The sequence below is a fragment of the Ictalurus punctatus genome, chromosome 16 (assembly GCF_001660625.3).
Source record: "Ictalurus punctatus breed USDA103 chromosome 16, Coco_2.0, whole genome shotgun sequence".
NCBI lineage: Eukaryota > Metazoa > Chordata > Actinopteri > Siluriformes > Ictaluridae > Ictalurus > Ictalurus punctatus.
The window spans coordinates 15,008,314-15,033,000 of NC_030431.2; the positions used below are offsets into that span (position 1 = coordinate 15,008,314).

General features: G+C 37.8%; 3 protein-coding genes across 3 annotated transcripts; all 3 read left to right on the forward strand.

The window, feature by feature from the left end:
* Positions 1 to 3,641: 3,641 nt before the first annotated feature.
* On the forward strand, positions 3,642 to 8,541 carry LOC108277187 (heat shock cognate 71 kDa protein). Its single transcript, XM_017489684.3, has 9 exons — positions 3,642 to 3,845; positions 4,996 to 5,205; positions 5,351 to 5,556; positions 5,660 to 5,812; positions 5,911 to 6,466; positions 6,670 to 6,872; positions 6,994 to 7,192; positions 7,277 to 7,509; positions 7,617 to 8,541. The coding sequence occupies exons 2-9, from the start codon at positions 5,001 to 5,003 to the stop codon at positions 7,800 to 7,802; spliced, it is 1,941 nt and encodes a 646-aa protein (XP_017345173.1). The 5' UTR covers positions 3,642 to 3,845; positions 4,996 to 5,000; the 3' UTR covers positions 7,803 to 8,541.
* Positions 8,542 to 9,326: 785 nt separating this feature from the next.
* pwp1 (PWP1 homolog, endonuclein) lies at positions 9,327 to 11,112 on the forward strand. Its single transcript, XM_017489686.3, has one exon. The coding sequence runs from the start codon at positions 9,469 to 9,471 to the stop codon at positions 10,918 to 10,920; it is 1,452 nt and encodes a 483-aa protein (XP_017345175.1). The 5' UTR covers positions 9,327 to 9,468; the 3' UTR covers positions 10,921 to 11,112.
* Positions 11,113 to 14,285: 3,173 nt separating this feature from the next.
* zpr1 (ZPR1 zinc finger) lies at positions 14,286 to 24,571 on the forward strand. Its single transcript, XM_017489656.3, has 13 exons — positions 14,286 to 14,560; positions 14,675 to 14,836; positions 16,428 to 16,518; positions 16,655 to 16,725; positions 18,800 to 18,886; positions 19,015 to 19,137; positions 19,311 to 19,455; positions 20,359 to 20,429; positions 20,688 to 20,777; positions 20,979 to 21,089; positions 21,173 to 21,262; positions 23,898 to 23,963; positions 24,059 to 24,571. Exons 1-13 carry the CDS (start codon positions 14,444 to 14,446, stop codon positions 24,182 to 24,184), a joined length of 1,350 nt encoding a protein of 449 aa, XP_017345145.2. The 5' UTR covers positions 14,286 to 14,443; the 3' UTR covers positions 24,185 to 24,571.
* The last annotated feature ends 116 nt before the right edge of the window (positions 24,572 to 24,687 follow it).

The following is a 24,687-nucleotide window of genomic DNA, read 5'->3' on the forward strand; positions in this document are numbered from 1 at the left end:
CACAAATCTAGCTAAGCCTGTGTCATAGTACAGTGAATAAACAGTTACTAATACACTGGCATATTGTTATAGGCTGATGGTTGGGCACCTAGCGTATATCTACATTGAATGCAATCACAGTTTAATCCAACATAGACTATGTTCATGAGTGAATATTGATATTTAATCATATCTGGTTGTTATAAATAAATGTATTTATTAGCATTCATTAAAGAATGTCTCACTGAAAAGTCTCATAAAGCAGTCACTGTACTGCCTGATTTGGATTAATAAAACAGGAAAAAATAGAACAGAATGCAGTTTTATTATTCCCAGTTTTACACAGTTTAGTCTATTTAGTGCTTCCATAACGGTACAAATGTTACATATTTTATGCCATATTTTTTGTCTGTTTTTTTTCTGTGGATTGAAAAGAGGAACACCCCTGAGCTCAGTTTGACCATATTATGGGGAAAGTGGAAAGATTTCAGTGTCAGTGAACCAATACTTATTCCTGAAAGGTTTTATGTAGGGTGAATTCAAGCAACATGGACTACTTTTGGGTATTCTATTACAGCTACCAGCTACACATTAGAACCAGGTGTTATCGGTCTGTGGTTGCTTGGTTTAGGTGTGTAAGAAGCTTATGTGGGTCATTTTTAAAAAAAAATGTCCTTAAAAATATTTGATCTTTGTATTAGTTTACAGGGGCCAAATTACACAGATAAATCATCCTGCTTAAAATCACTTCTACTCACTTCTCACTTCACACATTGTGGTTCTCTGCCTTCTTCTTGTCAATGTCTTCTTTTTTTGTCTTCTACTTTTACTGCCTGCTTCTCTTCCCACTACTCCCTGTCTCACTCTACCTTGACCTCAGAGTAATGTTCTCTGTGAGAAAACTAATAGTTTGTATGTTTTTTACTTTGAAATACTTTGTTTGAATGCCTGTATTTGGGCATAATGTGTGGTATGCATATTTCTGTTGTAAGGTCAATTATATCACAGTGTGTAGGCTTAATAGGTCGCCCACTTAATCTGGAAAACCCTGGCCGACTTCATCTAATACAGTTAGGTAAAGTGTGGTGACCATGCCAAATAGCATTACATAAATTTCTTGTAAAATTGGTTTTAATTTTATATACAGGAGACAACATACAGCACTTACTATAATATATGTAGCCTAATACACTGGATATGATTATTACCTCATTGTATAAATAGGAAAGATTTGTATTTGCTGGGCAACTAATACAGAACAGACTTCTTTATCAATTACAGTAACCAATTATAACATTGTTTTAATTAAAGAAGCAGTATGCCTTTAATTCGAGATTTTGTCCATTATTTTATGCTGACCATTACATATTAGAGTTGATTTATATAAATCACTTCATTTGATGGCCTGCATTAAGCTAAATTCACTCTAAATAAAGTAAAATAATGTGTAAGAATGAGCTAAATATGAATTAAGTACAGTGGTGCTTGAAAGTTTGTGAACACTTTAGAATTTTCTATATTTCTGCATAAATATGACCTAAAACATTATCAGATTTTCACATAAGTCCTAAAAGCAGATGATGTGAACCCAATTAAACAAATGAGACAAAAATATTATACGTGGTTGTTTATTTATTGAGGAAAATGTTCCAATCGTACATATCTGTGAGTGGCAAAAACATGTGAACCTTTGCTTTCAGTATATGGTGTGACCCCACTTGTGCAGCAATAACTGCGACTAAACGTTTCCGGTAACTGTTGATCAGTCCTGCACATGAAACTGGAGGAATTGTAACCCATTCCTCCGTACAGAACAGCTTCAACTCTGGGATGTTGTTGGGTTTCCTCACATGAACTGCTTGCTTCAGGTCCTTCCACAACATTTCTATTGTATTAAGGTCAGGACTTTAACCTGGCCATTCCAAAACATTAACTTTATTTTTCTTTAGCCATTCTTTGGTACAACGACCTGTGTGCTTAGAGTTATTGTCTTGCTGCATGACCCACTTTGTCTTGAGATTCAGTTCACGGACAGATGTTCTGACATTTTCTTTTAGAATTTGCTGGTATACTTCAAAATTTATTGTTCCATCCATGATGGCAAGTTGTCCTGGCCCAGATACAGCAAAACAGGCCCAAACCATGATACTACCACCACCACGTTTCACAGATGGGATAGGGTTCTTATGCTGTATGCAGCGTTTTCCTTTCTCCAAACATAATGCTTTACATTTAAACCAATATTCTATTTTGGTTCCATCCATCCACAAAACATTTTTCCAATAGCCCTCTGGCTTATCCACATGATCTTTAGCAAACTGTAGATGGGAAGCAATGTTCTTTTTGGAGAGCAGTCGCTTTCTCCTTGCAACCTTGCCATGCACATCATTGTTGTTCAATGTTCTCCTGATGGTGGACTCATGAACATTAACATTAGCCAATGTGAGACAGGCCTTTAGATGCTTAGAAGTTACCCTGGGTTCCTTTTTGACCTCAATGACTATTACATGTTTTGCTCTTGGAGTGATCTTTGTTGGTCGACCACTCCTGGGGAGGGTAATAATGGTTTGGAATTTCCTCCATTTGTACCCAATCTGTCTGCCTGTGGATTGGTGGAGTCCAAACTCTTTAGAGATGTTTTTGTAACCTTTTACAGCTTGATGAGCATCAACAACTCTTTTTCTGAGGGCTTTAGAAATCTCCTTTGTTTGTGCCATGATACACTTCCACAAGCATGTGTTGTGAAGATTAGACTTTGATAGATCCCTGTTATTTAAAAAATAGGGTGCTCAGTCACACCCGATTGTCATTTCATTGATTGAAAACACCTGACTCTAATTTCACCTTCAAATTTGCTGCTAATCCTAGAGATTCACATAAGTTTGCCACTCACAAATATGTAATATTGGATCATTTTTCTCAATAAATAAATGACCAAGTATAATATTTTTGTCTCTTTTGGTTAATTGGGTTTGTCTATTTTAGGGCTTGTGTGAAAATCTGATGTTTTAGGTCATATTGATGCAGATTTAAAGAAAATTCTAAAGGGTTCACAAACTAAGTATTAGTATTAGTATAATTAGAAAAGAGAACAAATCTAGTGTATGCTCAAATCTGTCACAATCTGTTAAAGATCACAATTAAACTCCATCGTTTTATTAAGAAAATTATGATGATGATACTGATGGTTATTATTACAATACACAAATGCATGCCTAATGTATAGCTACAACAGAATATTTCAATACACCAGATGTACTTGAGAAATCACCTAACTATCCATAAACCAATTCTAGTTTTAATTTCTATTAAAATGTATGTACACTTTAAACTATAGGGTACATTTTCCTTGTTGGTGGGGTGGTAGCATCTTCTGTACCTTTAGTAGCCTATATGTATCTCTCAAAATAAAACGTCCAAAAGATAATTATGGCTACTAAAGGTAGGGTACTATTGAGTGTGTTTCTTACACGGGTAAGAAAGTCCCTGGTTAAATGTGGCGGATATAAGCATTTCGTCTGGTATTGTTATATTTTAGTATTACTGTGTTAGTGAATCTCTAAGCTAATTCCACGAGATAAAGCCATTGGCCTACAGAAATCATGTGGGGTTGAGGTCGCGTCTGAAAGCCGCTCGGATTTGCATGTAGGTTTCCATCCAGAACCAGCTCGAAGGAACCAGAATGTTCCACTGCAGGTGCGGCGCGTGCTCTTGCGGAATCTGATTGGCTGTCGGCTGCTGAGGAAATCAGGAATAATCGGCTTCCTGCAGTGTTCACACGCAGAGGCGCTCTCTCTCATACACACTTCATCTCATCACACACGCAGAGCGGATTAACCGGCACGGTTTAGGAAAAAAAGCACCAGGTAACATTACTCGTATCTTTTTTTGTGTGTATTTGTGCATTTAGTTTATGCTGTGGTAGGAATAGAATTAGCTCGTATAACCAGCCTTATTGGCTATATTAAATGTATGTCTGGGTTGTTTCAATAGCAGTGACTTGAGGAATTGCATTTTACATCAGATGTGATGTTTATTAGTAGTAGTAGCTGATGCGTGATGCTTCATATCCGGTAATACCGGCGAAGGTGTACGATGTAGGCAGCGATGGCGCTCGGATCCACCACAGAAGCTTCCCGCAGTCCGGCATTGTCCTTCAAATCAACAATGGGGGAAGGGGAAGCATTATTTCTATCCCACCCGTATTCTGGAAATAGGGTTAAACGAGGATTGGCTACTAACTGACACTTACAAACGTCTGGCCAATCAGCGGGTTGCATCTTGAGTCAGTTTAGCGCGGCGGGCGGGATTTGTCGACATACGGGTGGAGATTGGGGGGAGGAGGAAAAGGTTGGGGGGAAAAAAAAAAAAAAAAAAAACCCTGCACAGCTGAACGTGCAAGTGGGTTTATCTTTATCTTCAGCTCCTGTACTGGAGAGTGATCTTCATCAAAACGCCTTATAGTTTCCATAAATTCAGCGGCTCATCTTCTGGTTTCTATACGGATAATTTAAATAACTGTGGTCAACATGGAGTCTGAAATTATGATTTCAGTGTGAAATGTTTAATAAACCTAGTTAATAGATGAAGTCATTCAGTTGTATTGACCTTGTCTTGCTGTCTGAGAATACTGTCCTTTGCACTTATCTTTATTAAGGTTATTTTTCATGCCTAGAAGGTTCTGGAAAACCTAGCACTGATTAATATTTTACAGCCGAACCTTAGCCTCTTTCTTTATGTCATCTGAAACCCCTGCCACACTTAAGCATCAGGACTTTATCTTCTAGTTCACAGACTGAATCTTGCTTTTTTAATAATAAATAATAAAGCAAATTTTAAAAACTAGTTACAGTGAACTATACATATGTAGCCTTGCATAATAATGTGACTTCTTGGTTATAGCCTATTCAACTTGTGCGGGTTGTCGTTGGCACATTTAAGGTTCCAAAGTACACTGTGGCATCGGGTTTATTCCACCATTTAGACACATGACTCCTTTGGGGTTTTTTTCCACAGACACCATGTCAAAGGGAACTGCAGTTGGCATTGATCTAGGGACCACTTACTCCTGTGTGGGAATCTTCCAGCATGGCAAAGTGGAAATCATTGCTAATGACCAAGGAAACAGGACCACACCAAGCTATGTGGCCTTCACGGATACTGAAAGGTTGATTGGTGACGCAGCCAAGAACCAAGTGGCCATGAACCCCACGAACACAATCTTTGGTTAGTATGGATTTTCCCTTTTTTCCTCCACAGTTTGTACATGTCTAAACAGTTTTCATGTTAAATCTATGCTAAATGGTCATTTGAAGTCAAATTAAGTAAATGTCAGCCATAGTGACCATGTTGCGGTGTGGTCTCATTTCAGATGCCAAGCGTTTGATTGGCAGGAGGTTTGAAGACGCCGTGGTTCAGGCTGACATGAAACATTGGCCTTTCAAGGTCATCAGTGATGGTGGACGTCCCAAAGTGGAGGTTGAATATAAAGGAGAGACTAAGAACTTCTACCCTGAGGAAATCTCCTCCATGGTGTTGGTGAAGATGAAGGAAATTGCTGAAGCCTACCTTGGAAAGGTGAGTGCCTTACAAAATAAAAAAAATTACATTTTTATTGTTGAACACTTAGTGCCATTTAATTAGATGAATATTCTAAGTACTGGTAAAACTTTTCTTGCAGTCTATCAATAATGCTGTGATAACAGTACCAGCTTACTTCAACGACTCTCAGCGTCAAGCCACAAAAGATGCTGGAACTATCTCTGGTCTAAATGTTCTACGAATTATTAATGAGCCTACTGCTGCTGCTATTGCCTATGGGCTGGACAAGAAGGTAAAAACTGTGTGGCTTCTAAATCAATACCAGCTATTTATTCCATTTAAATGTCCTTAGCAGCTGGCTTGTAAAAGCTAAAGTGCTTGACATTTTAGGTTGGTTCTGAAAGGAACGTCCTCATCTTTGATCTCGGTGGTGGCACCTTCGATGTGTCCATCCTGACTATTGAAGATGGCATCTTTGAGGTCAAATCCACTGCTGGTGACACTCATCTGGGTGGTGAAGACTTCGACAACCGCATGGTGAACCACTTCATTGCTGAGTTCAAACGCAAGTACAAGAAGGACATCAGTGACAACAAGAGAGCTGTTCGCCGTCTGCGCACTGCCTGTGAGCGGGCCAAGCGCACCCTGTCCTCCAGCACTCAGGCCAGCATTGAGATCGACTCTCTTTATGAGGGTGTTGATTTCTACACGTCCATCACAAGAGCTCGCTTTGAGGAGCTCAACGCTGACCTCTTCCGTGGAACCCTGGACCCTGTTGAAAAATCTCTCCGTGATGCCAAATTAGACAAAGCTCAGATCCACGACATAGTCCTGGTTGGTGGCTCTACCCGCATTCCCAAGATTCAGAAGCTCCTTCAAGATTTCTTCAATGGCAAGGAGCTCAATAAGAGCATCAACCCTGATGAGGCTGTGGCTTACGGAGCAGGTTTGTTACAATAGGTTTATTGCTTTATTCAAATTTATGGTCACACAATGATGAAGTTGATTCCTGCCATTCGTAGTTTCCACCAGAGGTTGAAAAACCAAAGATGGCCCAAGTACCTTCCTTGGATGTCTGAGCGACAGCAAAGGGTGAAAATGATCTTCAGTATCCATCTGTTTATACTAATCTTCAGTTCTACCTTTCAGCTGTCCAGGCTGCCATCCTCTCTGGGGACAAGTCTGAGAACGTTCAGGACCTGCTGCTGCTTGATGTCACCCCTCTGTCTCTTGGAATTGAGACTGCTGGTGGGGTGATGACTGCTCTGATCAAGCGCAACACCACCATTCCAACCAAGCAGACCCAGACTTTCACCACCTACTCAGACAACCAGCCTGGTGTGCTGATTCAGGTTGGAACCAAATTGATTTTGGAAAACCTGTTTATGGGATGTTTTCTACCAGTGAGCGGTTCCTACATGCAAAATTTTAGGTTACTTCGGTATTTGACTGTGTTTTTCATGTTCTCACCAGGTTTACGAGGGTGAGCGTGCCATGACCAAGGACAACAACCTGCTGGGTAAATTTGAGCTTACTGGAATCCCACCTGCTCCTCGTGGTGTTCCCCAGATTGAGGTCACATTTGACATTGATGCCAATGGCATCCTTAATGTCTCTGCTGTTGACAAGAGCACTGGCAAAGAGAACAAGATCACAATCACGAACGACAAGGGTAGGTTGACTTCCTGAAATCGTCTGCAGATAGAGTGCCTGTTTATTTTTATTCTGGTTTCTTAAAGCTTCTTTTTTTAAACAGGCCGTCTCAGCAAGGAGGACATTGAGCGCATGGTGCAGGAGGCTGAGAAATACAAGGCGGAGGATGATGTGCAGCGTGATAAGGTGTCTGCCAAGAATGGCCTGGAGTCCTATGCTTTCAATATGAAGTCCACTGTAGAGGATGAGAAGCTGCAGGGCAAGATCAGTGAAGAGGACAAGCAGAAGATCCTGGACAAATGCAATGAGATCATTAGCTGGCTTGATAAGAATCAGGTAATCTTAAGTGTTCATACTTAATGACTATCTTAATGGTTAAGCTACACGACTTAGAATCTTTGCTATTAAATGTCTCGTACCTATAATATTTCCTTGCTTCATAGACTGCAGAAAAAGAAGAATATGAGCATCAGCAGCAGGAACTGGAGAAAGTCTGTAACCCAATCATCACCAAACTGTACCAAAGTGCTGGAGGCATGCCAGGTGGAATGCCAGGTGGCTTCCCTGGAGCTGGTGGTGCTCCCTCTGGTGGTGGATCCTCTGGACCAACCATTGAAGAAGTTGATTAAAGATAAATTAGCAATGACTTAGATTAACTATATTCTGTTAATCCCAGTAGGCCTGATCTGTATGCAGTGACCTATGACTACTTAATAGCTATTTTGTGAGCTGACAAAAATGCACTTTAAAAGAAGGAAAAGTATGAAAACATTACACTAAGTGAAAATAGACCCCTAACTGTCACATTTTGCTTTTGTCATTCAATGTATTGTAACCAATTGTTTTATTTATCATAATCTATATTGCTAGTGATGAGTGTTGCCTATTGTACTACAGTCTAATTGTGCTATTGCATCACTTCCAAAAATACAGCCATTTAATACAGTGTATTGTATGTGAGGGGGTAAGTCAGGTTGTTTGGATTTAGAGGTCTTACATATTTAATGTGTACCAACAATGTGGGAACACTTTCTTCATTTATTCATTTTCAGTGATCACTGGGCATCAGGCATGAGGAATACACCGTTTTACACATGCATTCACACACTCGTTCCAATGTGAGAAGATTCTAATTCAGTTTATTTTATTGGTCATGTAAACCAGAGGCAGGGATTCTGCTTCCCCAAGTAAAAATTAACTCCTTTGGTTAATTGTAGTTTGTAATACTGCACCATGTGGGTCATGCATGCTTTACAATGAGGAAATCAACTTCAAGAAAACTGCATTACACTGTAAGAAAAGATTGTCCTGTAACAAGAAGCTGAGTAAATAGCTATTTTTAACATGATTATATAAATGAATGGTTCTGTCTCTAACTGTCAAATAAAATGAGATACAAATTATTACATAAACATGATAAACCTATTATTTACCACTTCATCACATTAATACACGTGCATGTATTGCATAGAACAGTTCAATCAGGAGCAATACCTGAACACAGACAACACATAATTGACCTTGTGTTACCACAAGCTGTAACTGAAGTGTTGGAATTCTAATTAAAAGTAGTAACACCCTCTATATAATACACCGATATTTCGTTATTGATAGCTAGTTCTCTTTTATTGTTCTATCCGATTGCCAAACGGAACAAAATTATGTTCAGGTGTTTTAAGTCAGTGGGCTCAATGGGGAATGTTGCCCCTTCCAAGATGGTGGGGCTGTTACCGCATCTGGCTTCGCTTAATAAGACATCTACAGTTTGACAACGATAATATAAAATATCTATTTTGATCCAGTTTACTATCCCTGAATTTAATCTGGTTTGGAGCAGGTTAACCTTCCATGATACCATATCGATGTATCCAGGTAAAAACTGCTGCACCGTCAAGAAGTAACCTAGCGTTAAACTAGCTAGCAATCCTGTACAGTGAAACAAGACCCATGTCTGACATCGGCTCATGCGCATGCTTTCATTCCAGTACAATTAAATTACAGATTTTTTTTTTAAAAAAATATGTCGTTAGTTATATATAAATATCGCTAACACAGTACAATACGGAATATTAACAGCTAATGTCTTCTCCAGACTGCTGTTTTATTTTCCGAAAAAATAAACGCAGGAACTCTAGTCAGCAACACGCATTACGTCATCAAGCCGCGCGAGGCTCTAAGAGGACCCCGATACGCCTCGTGTTTCTCCACACAGTAGGGTCAATATTTTAGAAGCTCCTGGTGCCGGAGATACCAAAGGCCAATCTAAATAACAATTCTTTAATAGTTGGTGTGATCATGAGCTCTCAAATAACTTGTATCGGATGGGTGAGGAAGGGGGTTTCTAAAGAAACACCAGATAAAGTTGAATTGAGTAAAGAGGAGCTGCAGCGCATTATAGCGGAGGCAAAGGATGAATTAAGGCAAGATGATCATGATGATGATGATGAGGGGGAGGAGTGCCCAGTGAGTGAGCAAGAGAAGACAGAAACTCAATCAGCACCAGAAATGACTGCTGCTGATGAAGAAAATCCAGCAGAAAATTATCTAGCCGAATATGAACTGGACAAATACGATGAGGAAGATCTTGAGACGGCTAACCTCGGGGACAGTCTGGCAGGTCTGACAGTGTTTGGCAATAATGAAGAAGATCCTTATATCACCATTCAAGACACGGACCAGTATGAAAGAGAGGACTTCCAGCTCAAGCCTACTGATAACCTCATTCTGGCTGGTAGGGCTGAGAAGGATTGTTGCAATCTTGAGGTTTATGTGTATAACTCTGAAGAGAACTCTCTGTATGTCCACCATGACATTCTCCTCCCTGCTTATCCACTGAGTGTCGAGTGGCTGAACTTTGACCCCAGCCCTGATGAAGGCACAGGGAATTATGCAGCAATAGGAAACATGACTCCTGTTATTGACGTGTGGGATCTGGATGTGGTGGACAGCTTAGAGCCTGTGTTTTCTCTTGGCAGTAAGAAGACCAAGAAAAAGAAGAAGAAGAAGAATGCTGCCGAGCCCATAGAGGGCCACACTGATGCTGTATTAGATTTGTCATGGAACAAGATGGTTAGGAATGTTTTGGGAAGTGCTTCTGCTGATGAGACTGTGGTTCTTTGGGACCTTGTGCAAGGCAAACCAGCAACAACACTAAGACGCCACACAGATAAGGTCCAGACTCTGAAGTTCCACCCATTTGAAGCACAGACTCTCATCACCGGGTCTTATGATAAGTCAGCTATCCTATACGACTGTCGCAATCCAGAATCCAGCAATCGTATCTGGCGCTTTAGCGGTCAGGTGGAGCGACTGGTGTGGAATCACTTCTCCCCATGCAACTTCCTTGCAAGCACAGAAGATGGCTTCATTTACTGTTTAGATGCCAGATCAGACAAGCTGGTCTTCACGCTGAGGGCACATGACGGAGAGGTGTCGGGTATGGACCTGAGCAGTCAAGTGAGCGGCTGTCTGGTTACCAGCTCTGCTGACAAACATGTGAAAGTCTGGGATATTCTCGGAAACAAGCCCAAGCTCATTCACTCCAGAGACATGAAAATGGGAGTGCTGTTCTGTGCGGCTTGCTGTCCTGACCTGCCATTTGTTTATGCGTTTGGAGGACAGAAGGATGGGCTGCGTGTATGGGACATTAGCGAAGTAGCTGCAGTGGCAGAGGTTTTCGGCAGCCGGGAACGTTTGGTTGCCAACACAGTGTCTACGGACTCCAGCAGCAGCATGGAGGTCTCTTAATGGAACAGCTAGAGACTTTGCAACCAAATAACTTCTATTCCTATTAATCCAAAATAAGCAAATTCTGTTTAGAGAAAAACAATCCAGTATATACTTTGTTTCTGGTGTACAAGATAAATGAAATGTACCATTATTACAAAAATATATGCACATTTTGTGACGAACTCATTAAACAGAGGTTTTAATGCTGAAGCTTTGTGTTTTAAACATTATAAATAGCTTTTTATGAGGTTACAAACATTCATTCATCTGTAGTAATTGATCAGGGTCACAGCAGATCCAAAGCTTATCCTGGGAACACAGGGTGTGAGACGGGAATACACACTGGATAGAATGACGCATGGCAGCACACGCATGTATTGACATCCTTGTTCATAAGCAGGGGTAATTTAGACTAGCCAGTCCACTTACTGTTGTGTTTAGGACATAGCAGGACACCCATATGGTCAATTTAGGAACTGACATTCATTATTTATATGTTACAGTTTTATGGTAACTCTTTACTGAAAAAAAAATCTCCATAAAGTGCACTTCTTATTTCTGACAACTTAATGTTTCTGGTTTTGATTTAGGCCAGCTTTTTCTCAATCCTGCTGTTCAAGTGCCACTGCTGTGCACGTTTTGGTGTTCCGTAACTCACCAGATTGAACTCATCTGCTAATTAACAAGTCTGAACAAAGTCGAATAGGGTGTGTTAGAGGAGGGAAAATGCCATGTGTGGGGCAGTCTTAGTCCATTACCAGTATTGAGAGACACTGATTATATGTTGCAGCATTATATGCCACTGCAAGAAGGTACAAACTTTTTAGTACAGAAAATATGGGGAATCATTTTCAATTCAATTTCTTATCCTATATTCTGTAACAGTTTATTCGCTTAAAGAAGCATAGAAAAATATTTATGTATAAAAAATTAAGTATATTTAATTACATTAAAATATAATCATATTAATGCTGTAGAATGTGAAATAAAAAGTGTAAGAGTAACAATTAAATATAAATATTGCATAAAATTACATTTAATAATCAAGAGTGTATGTAAATTATATTAGGAATATTTGTCATTTCTTTCTTTTAATTTTCTTGCATCTTAGTCTCTCCTGAGGATATGATGAATTTCCTTGATGAATTATTATTATTTTTTTAAATTATCGAAACATTAAATAAATGCACAGCTATACAAAAAAAAACAACAACAACCCACATCTCTTTTATAAGTAGAAGTGTAAACACTGTAGATACTTATTCTGGACATTTGTTGCTATATTTAATTTTGTTAAAGTAAAATGTAGCTAGAATTGTAAAAATTAACAATACAGGACAAATAGTACACAGAGTACTAGTACTTTTAATATTTAAAAAATCATCACAAATAAATGTGTAAAAGTTTTCCAAAAATCTATAGTATTAGTAATGGTGTTATTGATATTTTGATGTAGCAATGGCTCTGAAAGTGGTGTCCTCAGGGGTCTGAGAAACATAGCCAGGGTTTGCTATTTTTATTCTGGAAATTTACAGTGATGGAAATCACAACCAACATTATCAAAACTAGTACATTTATTATTGAGTTCTTATAGTTAGTAGCCTGTTTGACTGGTCACTTGAGTTGAATTAATTATTTGAAGAAGCAAACACATTCTTCCATTCTTCATACAAATCCTGAGACCATACTTCTAATATCGCAAGGCGTGAGGTGCATCTGAGATAAACTTATTATAAAGAGCGGATGATGGAAATTTGTGAACATGCTGGAAAATGAGGGAGGGGTCAATGAGTGCAAAAATATTATTCAGCTCCACTCATTTAACAATTAGAGACCTAATTTTCACAAATCTTACCTAATGCACATTATGTCTCTAATAGGTGCAGTCTGTAGTCCCATTTATCAACATGTTACAAACCGTCTTTTTCAATACACGTAAAAGCTTTTAAAAACATGAGTGGGGTATTACTGGTGTATTTTATGTCCTAGAATAAAACGTGAAAATATTTCGAGCTTGTGTTCACCACAGACGTTATTTCAGGCTTTCAACCAAAATTCCATTTAATAAAAACCCATTGCCTTCGGGACGATGGAACCGGAAGAGCTAAAATGCTAAGTCGTTTCCGGGTTTTGGCACTACAAAATGACGTTATCCCTGCGCCACTCATGGAGACCTATTCCCCCGCTCATGAAAATATTGTATCTCCAATAAGGCGAAGAAAAAACATTCAAAATATTACACAAAATATACCCTGTCAACTCTAATGTCTCTAAATACTTGGACATTGACAGCTCATGTTTTTTTTTTGTAAACAAGCAGAGGAGACATTTGCGCATCTGTTTATTGATTGCCCTATATCTAAACAACTCTGCTCTGAACTAGGTTCTCATATCTTTGACTCTGCCAATTTTACACATTCTTTTAGTTTAAAAGACATAATTTATTTACAATAATAATACTGATAATAAACCTCTGGAGTATGTAGTTCATTGTTTCATTTTATATGGTAAATTTCTCATTCATAAACAAAAATTTGCAAATGGTATTCCATCCTTTTCCCACTTTAAAATTGAATTAAACGGACTTTTAAAATTTCTTCATTTTTTAAAGAATTAAAAAAATCCTAAGATTCCTTAAATATCTTGAAGAAATTTGTAAAGAAAGTTTTTAGATGTATTTAGATGCTTTCTTTGTGCTGTAAAATCTGTAGGCCTATATTAATGTATGTTACATATGTTGTAAGATGTTATGTTCTATTTACATATTCTTGTTGTTTTTCACGTAATTGTAAGTCATTTCTTTGCAATGCTTACGTAACTGTTTTTCATCTTCATATATTAATTAATAAAATAAACAAAAACATTCCCCCGCCCATGTTCACGAAGCCCCGCCCCCAGGATCTTAAGTGACAGGAGGCACATATACCTAAACACAAACTAGCAATCCGGATTGAGATTGTGTTGTACTAATGATATGTTGTGCTATGTAAAGTTGTTGAATTATTCTATTTAAAAATAATAATAATAAAAAACACGAACAAGCATTCCGAATCAGAAGGCAGTTTTCCAAATTTCTTCCCGACTTTTCCTTGTCAAGGCTATGCTTCAATCTTAAAAAAAAAAAAAAAAAAAAAAAAAAAAAAAAAAAAAAAAAAAAAATTTTTACGAATATAATGCTCGACATGTATTCCAGGTTATTTCTACCAGTAAGAAATAAAAAAGCAACTATTGCACCTTTAAAGGAAAGAGTTCCATTCAATGTTCAATACTTTAACTGATTTGCAGCCCGGTTTTGTCTCTGTGATGTGAATAAGTCAATAAGGGCTGTGAAACTGATGGCTTTGTAGCTATTTACACTCAGACTTTTACTTTGGCGCACTGCTTACCTTTTGAACCGGAAGTAATAGCGCGATCCATGTGCGCCTGTCTAACACAACTTTTCTAGATCGTTCTTCGTTACGTATTTACCTTTCGGACTCGACTCTGGTTTAATTTTTTTTTTTTTACTTACAACGCACAGCTAACTAGAGTTTCCAAAATCATGTCGGCGATAGGCGAGGATCGCGTGCGCGGCGTTATGTTTAAAGACATCAACGCAGACGAGGAGGACGCTCAGCCCACTGAAATCGAGAGCTTGTGTATGAACTGTTACGAGAATGTGAGTGATAAAATCACAGCATTAATATTAATAATGATAGGAGTGTTAAGATATTTAGGTATGTGTGGTAGGCAGGGGGTGTTGAGATGACATGTCTCTTTATCTCTTCTTCAGGGAAAGACGCGTTTTCTTCTAACCAAAATCCCCTTCTTCAGGGAAATCATCATCAGTTCCTTCACATGTTCCCACTGTCACTGGACCAATACAGAAATACAGTCTGCAGGCCGGATCCAAGAGCAGGGAGTCTGCTACACACTCCACATAAAGACTAAAGAGGTGACTGTGTGATCAGTGTGACGTTTTCTAATGCTAAATGGAGGAAGTGTGAATGGAGGAAGAAGAAGCCTTTATTTGTCACATATACATTACAGCACAGTGAAATTCTTTTCTTTGCATATCCCAGCTTGTTAAGAGCACAGGGCCAGCCATGATACGGTGCCCCAGGGTAGCAGAGAGGGTTAAGGGCCTTGCTCAAGGGCCCAACAGTGGCAGATTGGTGGTGGTGGTGCTGGGTCTTGAACCCCCGACCTTCTGATCAGTAACCCTGAGCCTTTAACCATGGAGCCACCACTGCCACCACCACCGGGTCACTAAAAACTGCAGCGCAACTGTGACATGAGGGTAAAATTCCAGAAAATGTTTTGATGAACATTCCCACCCTTATGTTGACATTACCATCAGACATAATGGCATATGGGTCAAAAGAGAACATTTCCACTCAAACATGAGTTATGAGGCATAACACTGTACCCAAGAAAATCTTGACTTCAGTGTTCTGCATCCTTCCTTTTGACTGGATCGAAAATAGACTAAAGAGTTATCTTGAAGCAGTCAGCTTAACAGATCGAGAGATTGATCCAAATTGTTGATTCTTTTCAAATTTCTGTTAGTCTTAGTTCTTGACTTGTCAAATGTGTTTTTTTTTTTAATATCAGTTTTAATCGATATATTCATTCATTGTCATTTTCCTTGTTATATGCGCAACTCAGTAAATTTTCCTCTGTTTTATTTAAATACCATAAACTGTGCTTGACTGATAGAGAAATATTACTAATGGAGACCTTGCTTTTATTAAAACAGTTTGAAGGTAACCCATACAGACACCGAAGGCTACATTCACAGCAACTTTTAAAAGACCTTGCACCCAAAAACAGCGTTGTCCCTTTTAATCATTCCCACAGATAACTATTAAGTAGCCTCTGTACTAAAATAGGAAAACTTTTATTACAGGAAAGGGTAGGAATTAAAGCAAAATATTAATTACTTTATTAGGTAAGGTAAGGAATGTCACAGTTTCTGACACTAATTAATAGGGAGAGTTCAGAAGGAACTTTGTTTTTACATTAGTTAGGAACAGGATCATATTGAAATTATCTTTTGTATATCTCAAGGTAGAACAGCTTTCATTGATCACTTATCATGATATTTGACAACATTCTCTACATGTTAAATTTTATTGCCAGTGATTTATATACATTTGAGTGGCTGCAGTTTTCATGGAGTGACCCATGTAACTTATGCGAACATGTCATTTTCATGCACAATGCTACGACAGTACCACATTCATAGAGCTGAAAGCAATATGCCTTCCCTAAAGATATAATGTGTCTGTGTAGCAAAAGCTAGTTATTCTGCATGGAAGTTGTTGGGTTTTTTTGTTTGTTTTTTAGCTTGACATTGATGCTTAACATACATCATGCTGTGTACACTGCATTATACAGATATCTCTTATTCCATGATAATCAGTACAGGTATCACTGCATTCATTTTTTTTTAATAAGACTGCGCTGTACAGTATTTCAGGTGGCGTGTGTTCATGTGGGCTCTAAAACATTGCTAAGTTGTGTTTTTGGTTTCTGTTGTTTAGGATCTGAACCGTGAGGTCGTGAAGACGGACAGTGCAACTGTTAGAATACCTGAGTTGGACTTTGAAATCCCTGCATTCACACAGAAGGGTGGTGAGTATTTCTGGGGAGAGCCCATGTAATTGTAAATGGATTTGCTATTCTGTTTGCACTGTTCGAGGCACTGGTGTGATTTAAATTGAAGCATATGCTGGTTTATATTTAAGAATTATTAACTTCTATTTTGCAGCACTGTCCACCATTGAGGGACTCCTCGACAGAGCGGTAGCAGGATTAGAACAAGATCAATCAATACGGCGGGTGTGTATGCTTTCTTTTTTGCTGGTCTCCGATGATCACAAACTTAATATTTATCTTTTTATATATATATATATATATATATATATATATATAAAATATATGTGTGTGTGTGTGTGTGTGTAGTAACCAGATTAAAGAATGGATCACTTAAATAGTCATTTGTTCTATGGGAGATATGAAAAAGAGCTAATGTCTGGATAAAAAAAAAACAAAAAAAAAAGGGTTTTGTACCACTACAATAGAACCAGGTATTAACTGTCTGTGTTTGCTTGGTTGAAGCTGATGTGGGTCTTAGGACTGGTTACATATCTATAATTTAGCCACAGAATTTTACGATTTTTGACCTACTGCTACAGTCGTATGGGCGAGGTGTTAAAAGATGCTTTTCTGCATTTTTAGATAAAACATAAAATTGTGCCCTGCAGTAAAGCCAGTTCACTAAAGGGGGATGGGCGAAGTGAAAGATGCACATTTTATTTTTTGAGTTGTGAATTCCAAACCTTCCATTTTGTGGGCCAATAGGAAACAAGAAGGTGGGACTTTAGGCTCTTTGGTTGGTTAAAAAAAAATGGATGAGCTGCTGATTATTATTAGAAGTAGTGGGCACGTCAGACTTTTGTTTAGTTTCTTTCTTGCTCTTGCCACACTTCAGGGAAAAAAAACAGCATTCTGTACACTAACAAATGCTAGGTTTTTACTTGTAATATTCTGTCATTTTTAGGGCTGCAACTAATGATTATTTTGATGATCGATTAATCTGTCGATTATTTCTTTGACTAATCGATCAGTTGGATTAAAAGGCCAATTTTTATTTTCTGAATTTAAAAAAAAAAAATTTCTCGAAAAAACGTTATTTCACATTCTTCCCAATGTTGTCCTTCAAATTGAAGTCTATGAAAAAGTTATTAAATGTATCTGTGTGGGCTGTGCTATACATTGTGCAAATTAATTTTTTTTTAAAATTACCGTTATATTTTGAAAACAAAAAAGACAACTGATTGTCCACAAGTTTTAAAGCAGAAGTTAAATTGCTATATTAAAAAAAATGCTAAAAAAAGGAAAAACAAAAGCACAAACTTAAGTGTTATCTGGTAAGAGGTCGAATGTTCTGCAGTAACACACATTCAAACATTTGAATACAGTAACATGTTACTTTATTCTGTAAATGTATGACACTTCTTACATTTATATACCATTACATGTTATAACCCCATTACAGTTACTGCTGTCATGAAAAACAATTACTTTTATTCCTGAATAGAGAATCAAACAACATATTTGATCAAAAGCAATATTTTTGTCAGAGTTATTGCACTTCCTTTCTATTGTATGCTGTTTGTTTGACTTGCATGTGTGGACTCACGCTCAATGGAGACTTACTTGCTGTCAGGACGAGCCTTTATGTAAAATGGAAATACTGGCGTGAATTTCTAACATTTACAGATAAGGATATAAATGTAAAAGTGTCATTTCTGCGCTGAAGAAAACATCTGGGACGCATTAAACAGCACACGCATCTATCACAGCATCTGACATGACAAACCACGTTACTACGCTTATGAGTTTGTTTGAAACGCTTAATATAAAACATTCTCATGTTTTGGACAACCTGGATTGTGCACTTTTCCCACAGCAGCTCACTCTGTGACCTCCGCTGTTGTACAGATGTGTTTTATTCATAGAAATGCACTTTTCACCATTGTGAATAACCCCACTGTGGATAACCGTCAGTAGTGTCACAGACCCAACTAATCGATAATGAAATTCGTTGTCGATTATTTTAATTATCAATTTTATCAATTAGTTGTTGCAGCCCTAGTAATTTTTGCATTGCATTTTCTTGTTAACAATGTTGCCATCTCTTTGATTACCATAGTAATGTCTTAGTATATAGTATTATATTGACTGCAGGGTTTATTATTTTCCAAATCATGACAAATATGTACAAACTAGAATGTTCCTGCATATTGGTGGAAATAAATAAATAATATTTTTGTGTGCATTTTTTTTTTTTTTTTAGATATTGCTCAGGCCCTTTGCGTATCCTCACTCTTTTTTTTTTTTTTTTTTTCAGGCCACAGATCCAGAAGTTGCAGACAAAATAGATCAATTTATTCAGAGGTTGAAAAAGCTGAAAGATGTTGAAGAAGAATTCACACTGGTAATTTGATCAATACTACTAATACAATCTGATTACTTTTTATCTACTACTGTTAATACAAACGAACCTGTTTTTGGGATTGTGTCTGTATGTAAACGGTTCTCCGTTTTCTCTGTGTTGCCTGTCAGATAATTAATGATCCTTCAGGGAACAGTTTTATCGAGAATCCATTTGCACCACAGAAAGACCAAGCTCTCACTGTATCTCATTACAAAAGGACACCTGAGCAAAACACAGCCCTTGGGATACAGGTGAGAAGACTGGGATTACAATCAAGCCATGCTTTCATTTTGTATTATCATTTGGAGATAGTTTTTTTTTTCTCCCAAAAAGCATTAATGTACTTTGTTATACAATTGATACTTCACAAAGCTGGTGCATTATTCATTATTTGCCTTCAGTAACACTCCATGCTTCTTTTCAGGAAAGTGAACCAGAGCAAGAGGAGAAACCAGAGCAAGAGGAGAAACCTGCCAATGATCTGGAGACAATAAGGAACGAAGTCCTGGTGTTCAACACTAACTGCCCAGAGTGCAACGCTCCTGCCGCAACAAACATGAAGCTTGTCCGTATCCTTTGAAGGCTGATAGCACAGTGAGGTTTTCTTCCTGTTTGGTTTGGACAGGTCTGAGTGTATGTCACCTGGGGACCATGTACAATAACAGCAATGAACGGTTCTGTCTGCAGTGTTGCTGATTGTAAAGAAATATATGCAGTATGACGTGTAGTGAAATGCTTTTTACGACTGTCTGTGCAACATTAAGCTGAGGTAGTTGTCTTGAAATTGTCCACATGTATTATAAATACAGAGTAGAAATGGAGGATAAAGTATTATTTATATATATAACATAATATATACAAAATTGGACTATCAATAAACTTCAGCCAAGGGGTGTAAAATTTTGATGCATTAGTGCACTGTATGCACAGGCATAACTGTTTTGAATAGTGCTGGGGACAGGGATGATGACTAGGTTTGCGTAATTAGAAACCAGGCTAATTCACACCGAAATATTATTCTGAAGGCTTTCTACACTTCCATTTTAACCGTTCATTTAACGGTTTAGAGCAAGTGGGATTGGTCAAAGGTTCTCTGGCAGCAGACAGGATTGGTCAGCAGTGTCTGTGGAAATGAGCAGGATTGGTCAGAATTCAAACAAACAACCAACAACAAAAAAACAGTCCCGTGCAAACCACTAGATGGATGCATCTGGAGTTTTTATGGTTTAAGTATCCTACTTTGTGTCTTTACTGGGAGGCTGTTAGAAGAGAGATGAAACAATCAATCATAATTTAAACTGTCCATTTAAATAACTACAGCTGTATAAATCATTGCATTTTGTATTTACACATGGCGCAATATTATAATATTAGTGTAATGTAAATAAATGCATTACCCTGTTAATTTATCAAAGTTGAGACTTTTTTGGGCATTTTACCTTCTTAAGATTTCTTCCTTTATTATTAATCAGAAATTCCACATTTCAAAGAAGTTATCATCATGGCCACCAACTGTGACAGCTGTGGACATCGAACTAATGAGGTCAGAAAAAGCCTTGATAGATCTGTCTGCTTTGCCTGTAGTTATTTGTGTACCATTAGTATAGTCTGTGGAAGGGAGCTAGATTGAATTTGGACATTTCTAGAATTGTGCATTTCTCAATGATTGTGTATTTTTTTTTCTTTTCTTTCCTCAATACATTTCTTTGCATCTCTGAGTGTGTGTGCTGTACAGCTCTTGAAAAGGAAAGTGGAATTCCACAAATAATATTTAATGTACCATTGTATATTAATTGAACAGGTCAAATCCGGTGGTGCCACAGAGGAGCTGGGAACCAGAATTACTCTTCACCTCACAGACCCGTCAGACATGTCACGAGACCTGCTAAAGGTATTCTGAGTCCACACAAGCTTTTCATCATCCACTCAAAAATAATGCTGTTAATGATGTGTTGTTTAGTTCTGAACAATAGATTGCAACTCTCTACCTCTGTTTAGATTGAGCCAAGAGTGTGTGAAGCTCATGCTGTGAAATGTAAAATCGATTCCATGGTTTATTTTCTGATGTGATGTGTTTGCGTGTGTGGGCCAGTCGGAGACGTGCGGTGTGCTGATTCCAGAACTGGAGTTTGAGCTGGGTATGGCGATGTTGGGTGGAAAATTCACCACTGTGGAAGGGCTCCTTAAGGACATCAAGGAACTGGTGAGCATCATAACTTATCTTATGACATTTGGATTTACAGGAAGCCTACTTATTTTTAGTTTTGCTATGTATAATTGGTTTAGATCATCATGAAAAACCCCTTCATTTGTGGAGACAGTGCCGCATCTGACATAACTGAGAAACTGGAGCTGTTCGGGAAAAAGATCGACAAGGTTTGAATTTTTATTTGTTACACACACAAGTTTCAACCTTAACCTTGCTATTCAGAGGTACCAATATAGTATATGGCCAAAGGTTTATGGACACCTGACCAGCACATCCATATGTGGGTCTTCCCCAAACTGTTGCCATAAAGTTGGATCACACAACTTTATAACATGTATTTGTATGCGGTAGCATTACACGTTCCATTCACTGGAACTAAGGGGGCTGATCATGTTCCAGCATGACAATGTCCCTGCGCACAAAGTGAAGTCCATAAATACATGGTTTTTCCAGGGCTGTAGTAGAAGGACTTGAGTGGCTAAATAGAAACAAATCCCCACAGCCATGTTCCAAAATCTAGCTGAAAGTAGAGCTGCAACAACCAGTCGATAATAATCGATTATGAAAATCGTTGTCAACGAATCCCATTATCGATTATTTGGTCTGTGTGCCACACTGGGTACATTTACTCATTGCGTTACTTCTGCTCTGAAAACACGCATCTGAGAGTGAATAATAAAGTTGTGTCCCAAATGACGTATTATACACTTGCTCTATGCACTGCGTACTCTACCGTCTAGTATATGAATTTTAGAAAGGTTGTATTGTCAAAAATAGAACACTATGTTTTTTTACTAAACGGAAAGTATGTAATGCACATAATGCGACGCTGCTAGCTGTAGCAGAATACCCAGAGTCAATGGAAATGCATTTCTTCATCTTACTGTTTATCAGTGTTATCTTTTGTTCCCAACATGACCTCAGTCACCATCAGACGGAGGCATAATCGTCAAGTGGCAGCGGGGAAAAAAAAGTGTGCAACCTCAAAGTCCTCTAAGGCACGGGATAATTTTATATTAAACACCTCGAAGAAGATCAAACTTTACAAAGCGGAGCTTGTGTGGCATGGGCACACGACAGTGATGCATGAGCACAAACTTATGTTTATATCCAAAATGCTACACAGTCTGCAAGAGGTTGGGGAAACTGGTGCGAGTTGCTTAAAAGGTTTAGTTTTATTCAAGTTTATTGTCATTATATGGTGTCTTTGCAGGATACAGTGTAAATTCCGTAGTTTATTATAACGTAAGTGATCTATTAGTAAGGAGGCCGTGTTGCTCCTCACTTGCTATGTAGACGCGGTGATACAGTTGGAGCTCGAGTAAGATCTGTAATGTCTAATTAAAACACTATGATAAAAGTAAACATAAACAAAACAATATGACTAAAGGCAGTGAGTAACAGAAACCATAAGGTGCAGTGAAAGGGAGATTTTATTATTAATAATTTAGGACTGTAGTTTAATTATCAGTGCTTTTTTGTGCATCCATAAAAAATAATGCATAAATACTTGTGTATTCTTGGACAAAGAGTTGTTAATGTAAAGTTTTAGTCTAAAGTCTCTATTTGTAACGCTCGGTTTTTGGATTTTATTTTAAATAAATGAAACAATAGTACTGAAAATACGCCCCTATCTGATTAATTGATAATAATAATCTGCCGAGTAATCGATTATGAAGATAATAGTTAGTTGCAGCCATAGTTGAAAGCCTTCCCAGATGAGTGGAGGTTATCAGAATAGCGAAGGGGGCTAAATCGGGAATGGGATGTTCAAAAAGCTCATAGGGGTGTGAGGGTTGGGTGTCCACAAACTTTTGGCCATATAGTGTATGTACATAGTATAGGCATTGCATTTAACAATTTGACCCCTTCGTATAACAGTACAAAGACAACTGAAAAAGTTTTATATATTTATTTTTTTAAATGCTTTTTCAACTATTAAAGCAGTGTTTAAACCAAACATGAAGATTTACATGTTGGAAAGCCAATTCACAGGCAGAAAGGATGTGGAAAAACATTTGTTACTTTTGCTTCACAGTGACTTTATCTAGGTGTGAATTTGCCTATGTTTCATATTTTCTTTCAGTATGTATCATATATTTCATCATAATATAGTATTTGGGTAGACAATTTGATTTATTTCTTGTTTTTCTTCCATGTCAGTATTAAATATGTAAAGACCTTTTGGCAAGGTCTGCCTAATTTATATACTTTATTATGTGAAGCATCTGACATGGACCTGGATATCATGCTGGAAGATATACACTTGTGTTCACTTTTGTAACAGTTGAATAATGTACAGGTGGCAGAGTTTTTTACTCTAGGATCCCCAGTTCAGTCCTGAGCTCATATTACTGTGTGTGCCATGTTTCACATATTCTCTGCATGGTGTGTTTAGTTTCCTACCTCCTAAACATGTCTTTAGGTGGATTGATGACTTTAAATTGCCCCAAGGTGTGAATGTATTTGTGCATGGACTGGCATTGAGTATTACTGCATCGTGCCTAGTCTCCCTGGGTTAGGCTCCGGATCCACTTAGAACCTGACCAGGCTAAAGTACTTGCATGTATATATCCTTATTATACAAACGTTTCAGTTTAACCAATATACATTTTATGATTACTACTGGAGCCGTCCGGTCTGCCTACTTATGCTTTTTTTTGGTAAAAGTCTGTTTTATTAGCAGGCTGGATTACCGAGTCAGTGAATTACAGAACCTACTTTGAAATTTTGAACACACCAGGCATGGTTTATTGGCATGAGATCCAATTTTTCCTTTGTTTGCCTTGTGTTCATGTCAAGATTATGTCAGGAGAAATGGATGCCCACATCATCCTGGATGATCCAGCAGGGAACAGTTACCTGCAGGTAAGCTTATTTCTTTCTATGACTATTATCATGAAATGTATGACGGTTAAGACCGACATTCTGAATAAGATTAAGCATTAAGTTTTTCTCTGTAGAACATTTATGCTCCAGACCTCGATCCTGAGATGAAGATCGAAAAGTATGTGCGAACGTTCGAACAGGATGAAGAGCTCGGAATAAATGACATGAAAACAGAGGGATATAGCGAGGCTGAGAAATGAGACGGATATAAACCAGCAGCCAGGGGGTCAAGATTAGATAAAGCTATGATTTGTTTTGTTATTATTGTTTTTATTCAGGAAGACCTGTAAGAGTAATTAAGTCAAGTGTACCAAAAAGGGAGAAAATGCAAGTACTAGCTTGACCTTTAAGTTAATGCAAATGCCCTGGTTTCCTTTCAGCTACATACAAAGAACATTTTTTTTTTGGTTTTGTACTTGGCTAAACCACCAAATATTGTGAAATTAAGTTATGTATTAAAGCCTATTATTTAAATAGCTCTTAATTTGTTACTAACCTCATGTGCATTGATTTCCTTTAAACCAGGTAAATAAATAACTGTACATAACATATGCATTGTTTGTATAATAAACATGATATGAACCGGTTCTGTGATGGTCTTAATGAATTGTAAATAATGTCAAATAAGAGCCTGGGTGTAAAAGCAGGCCTAATAATAAGCATGTGTAATTAGACTGAGTCATAAACAGGAACAGTGTAATTC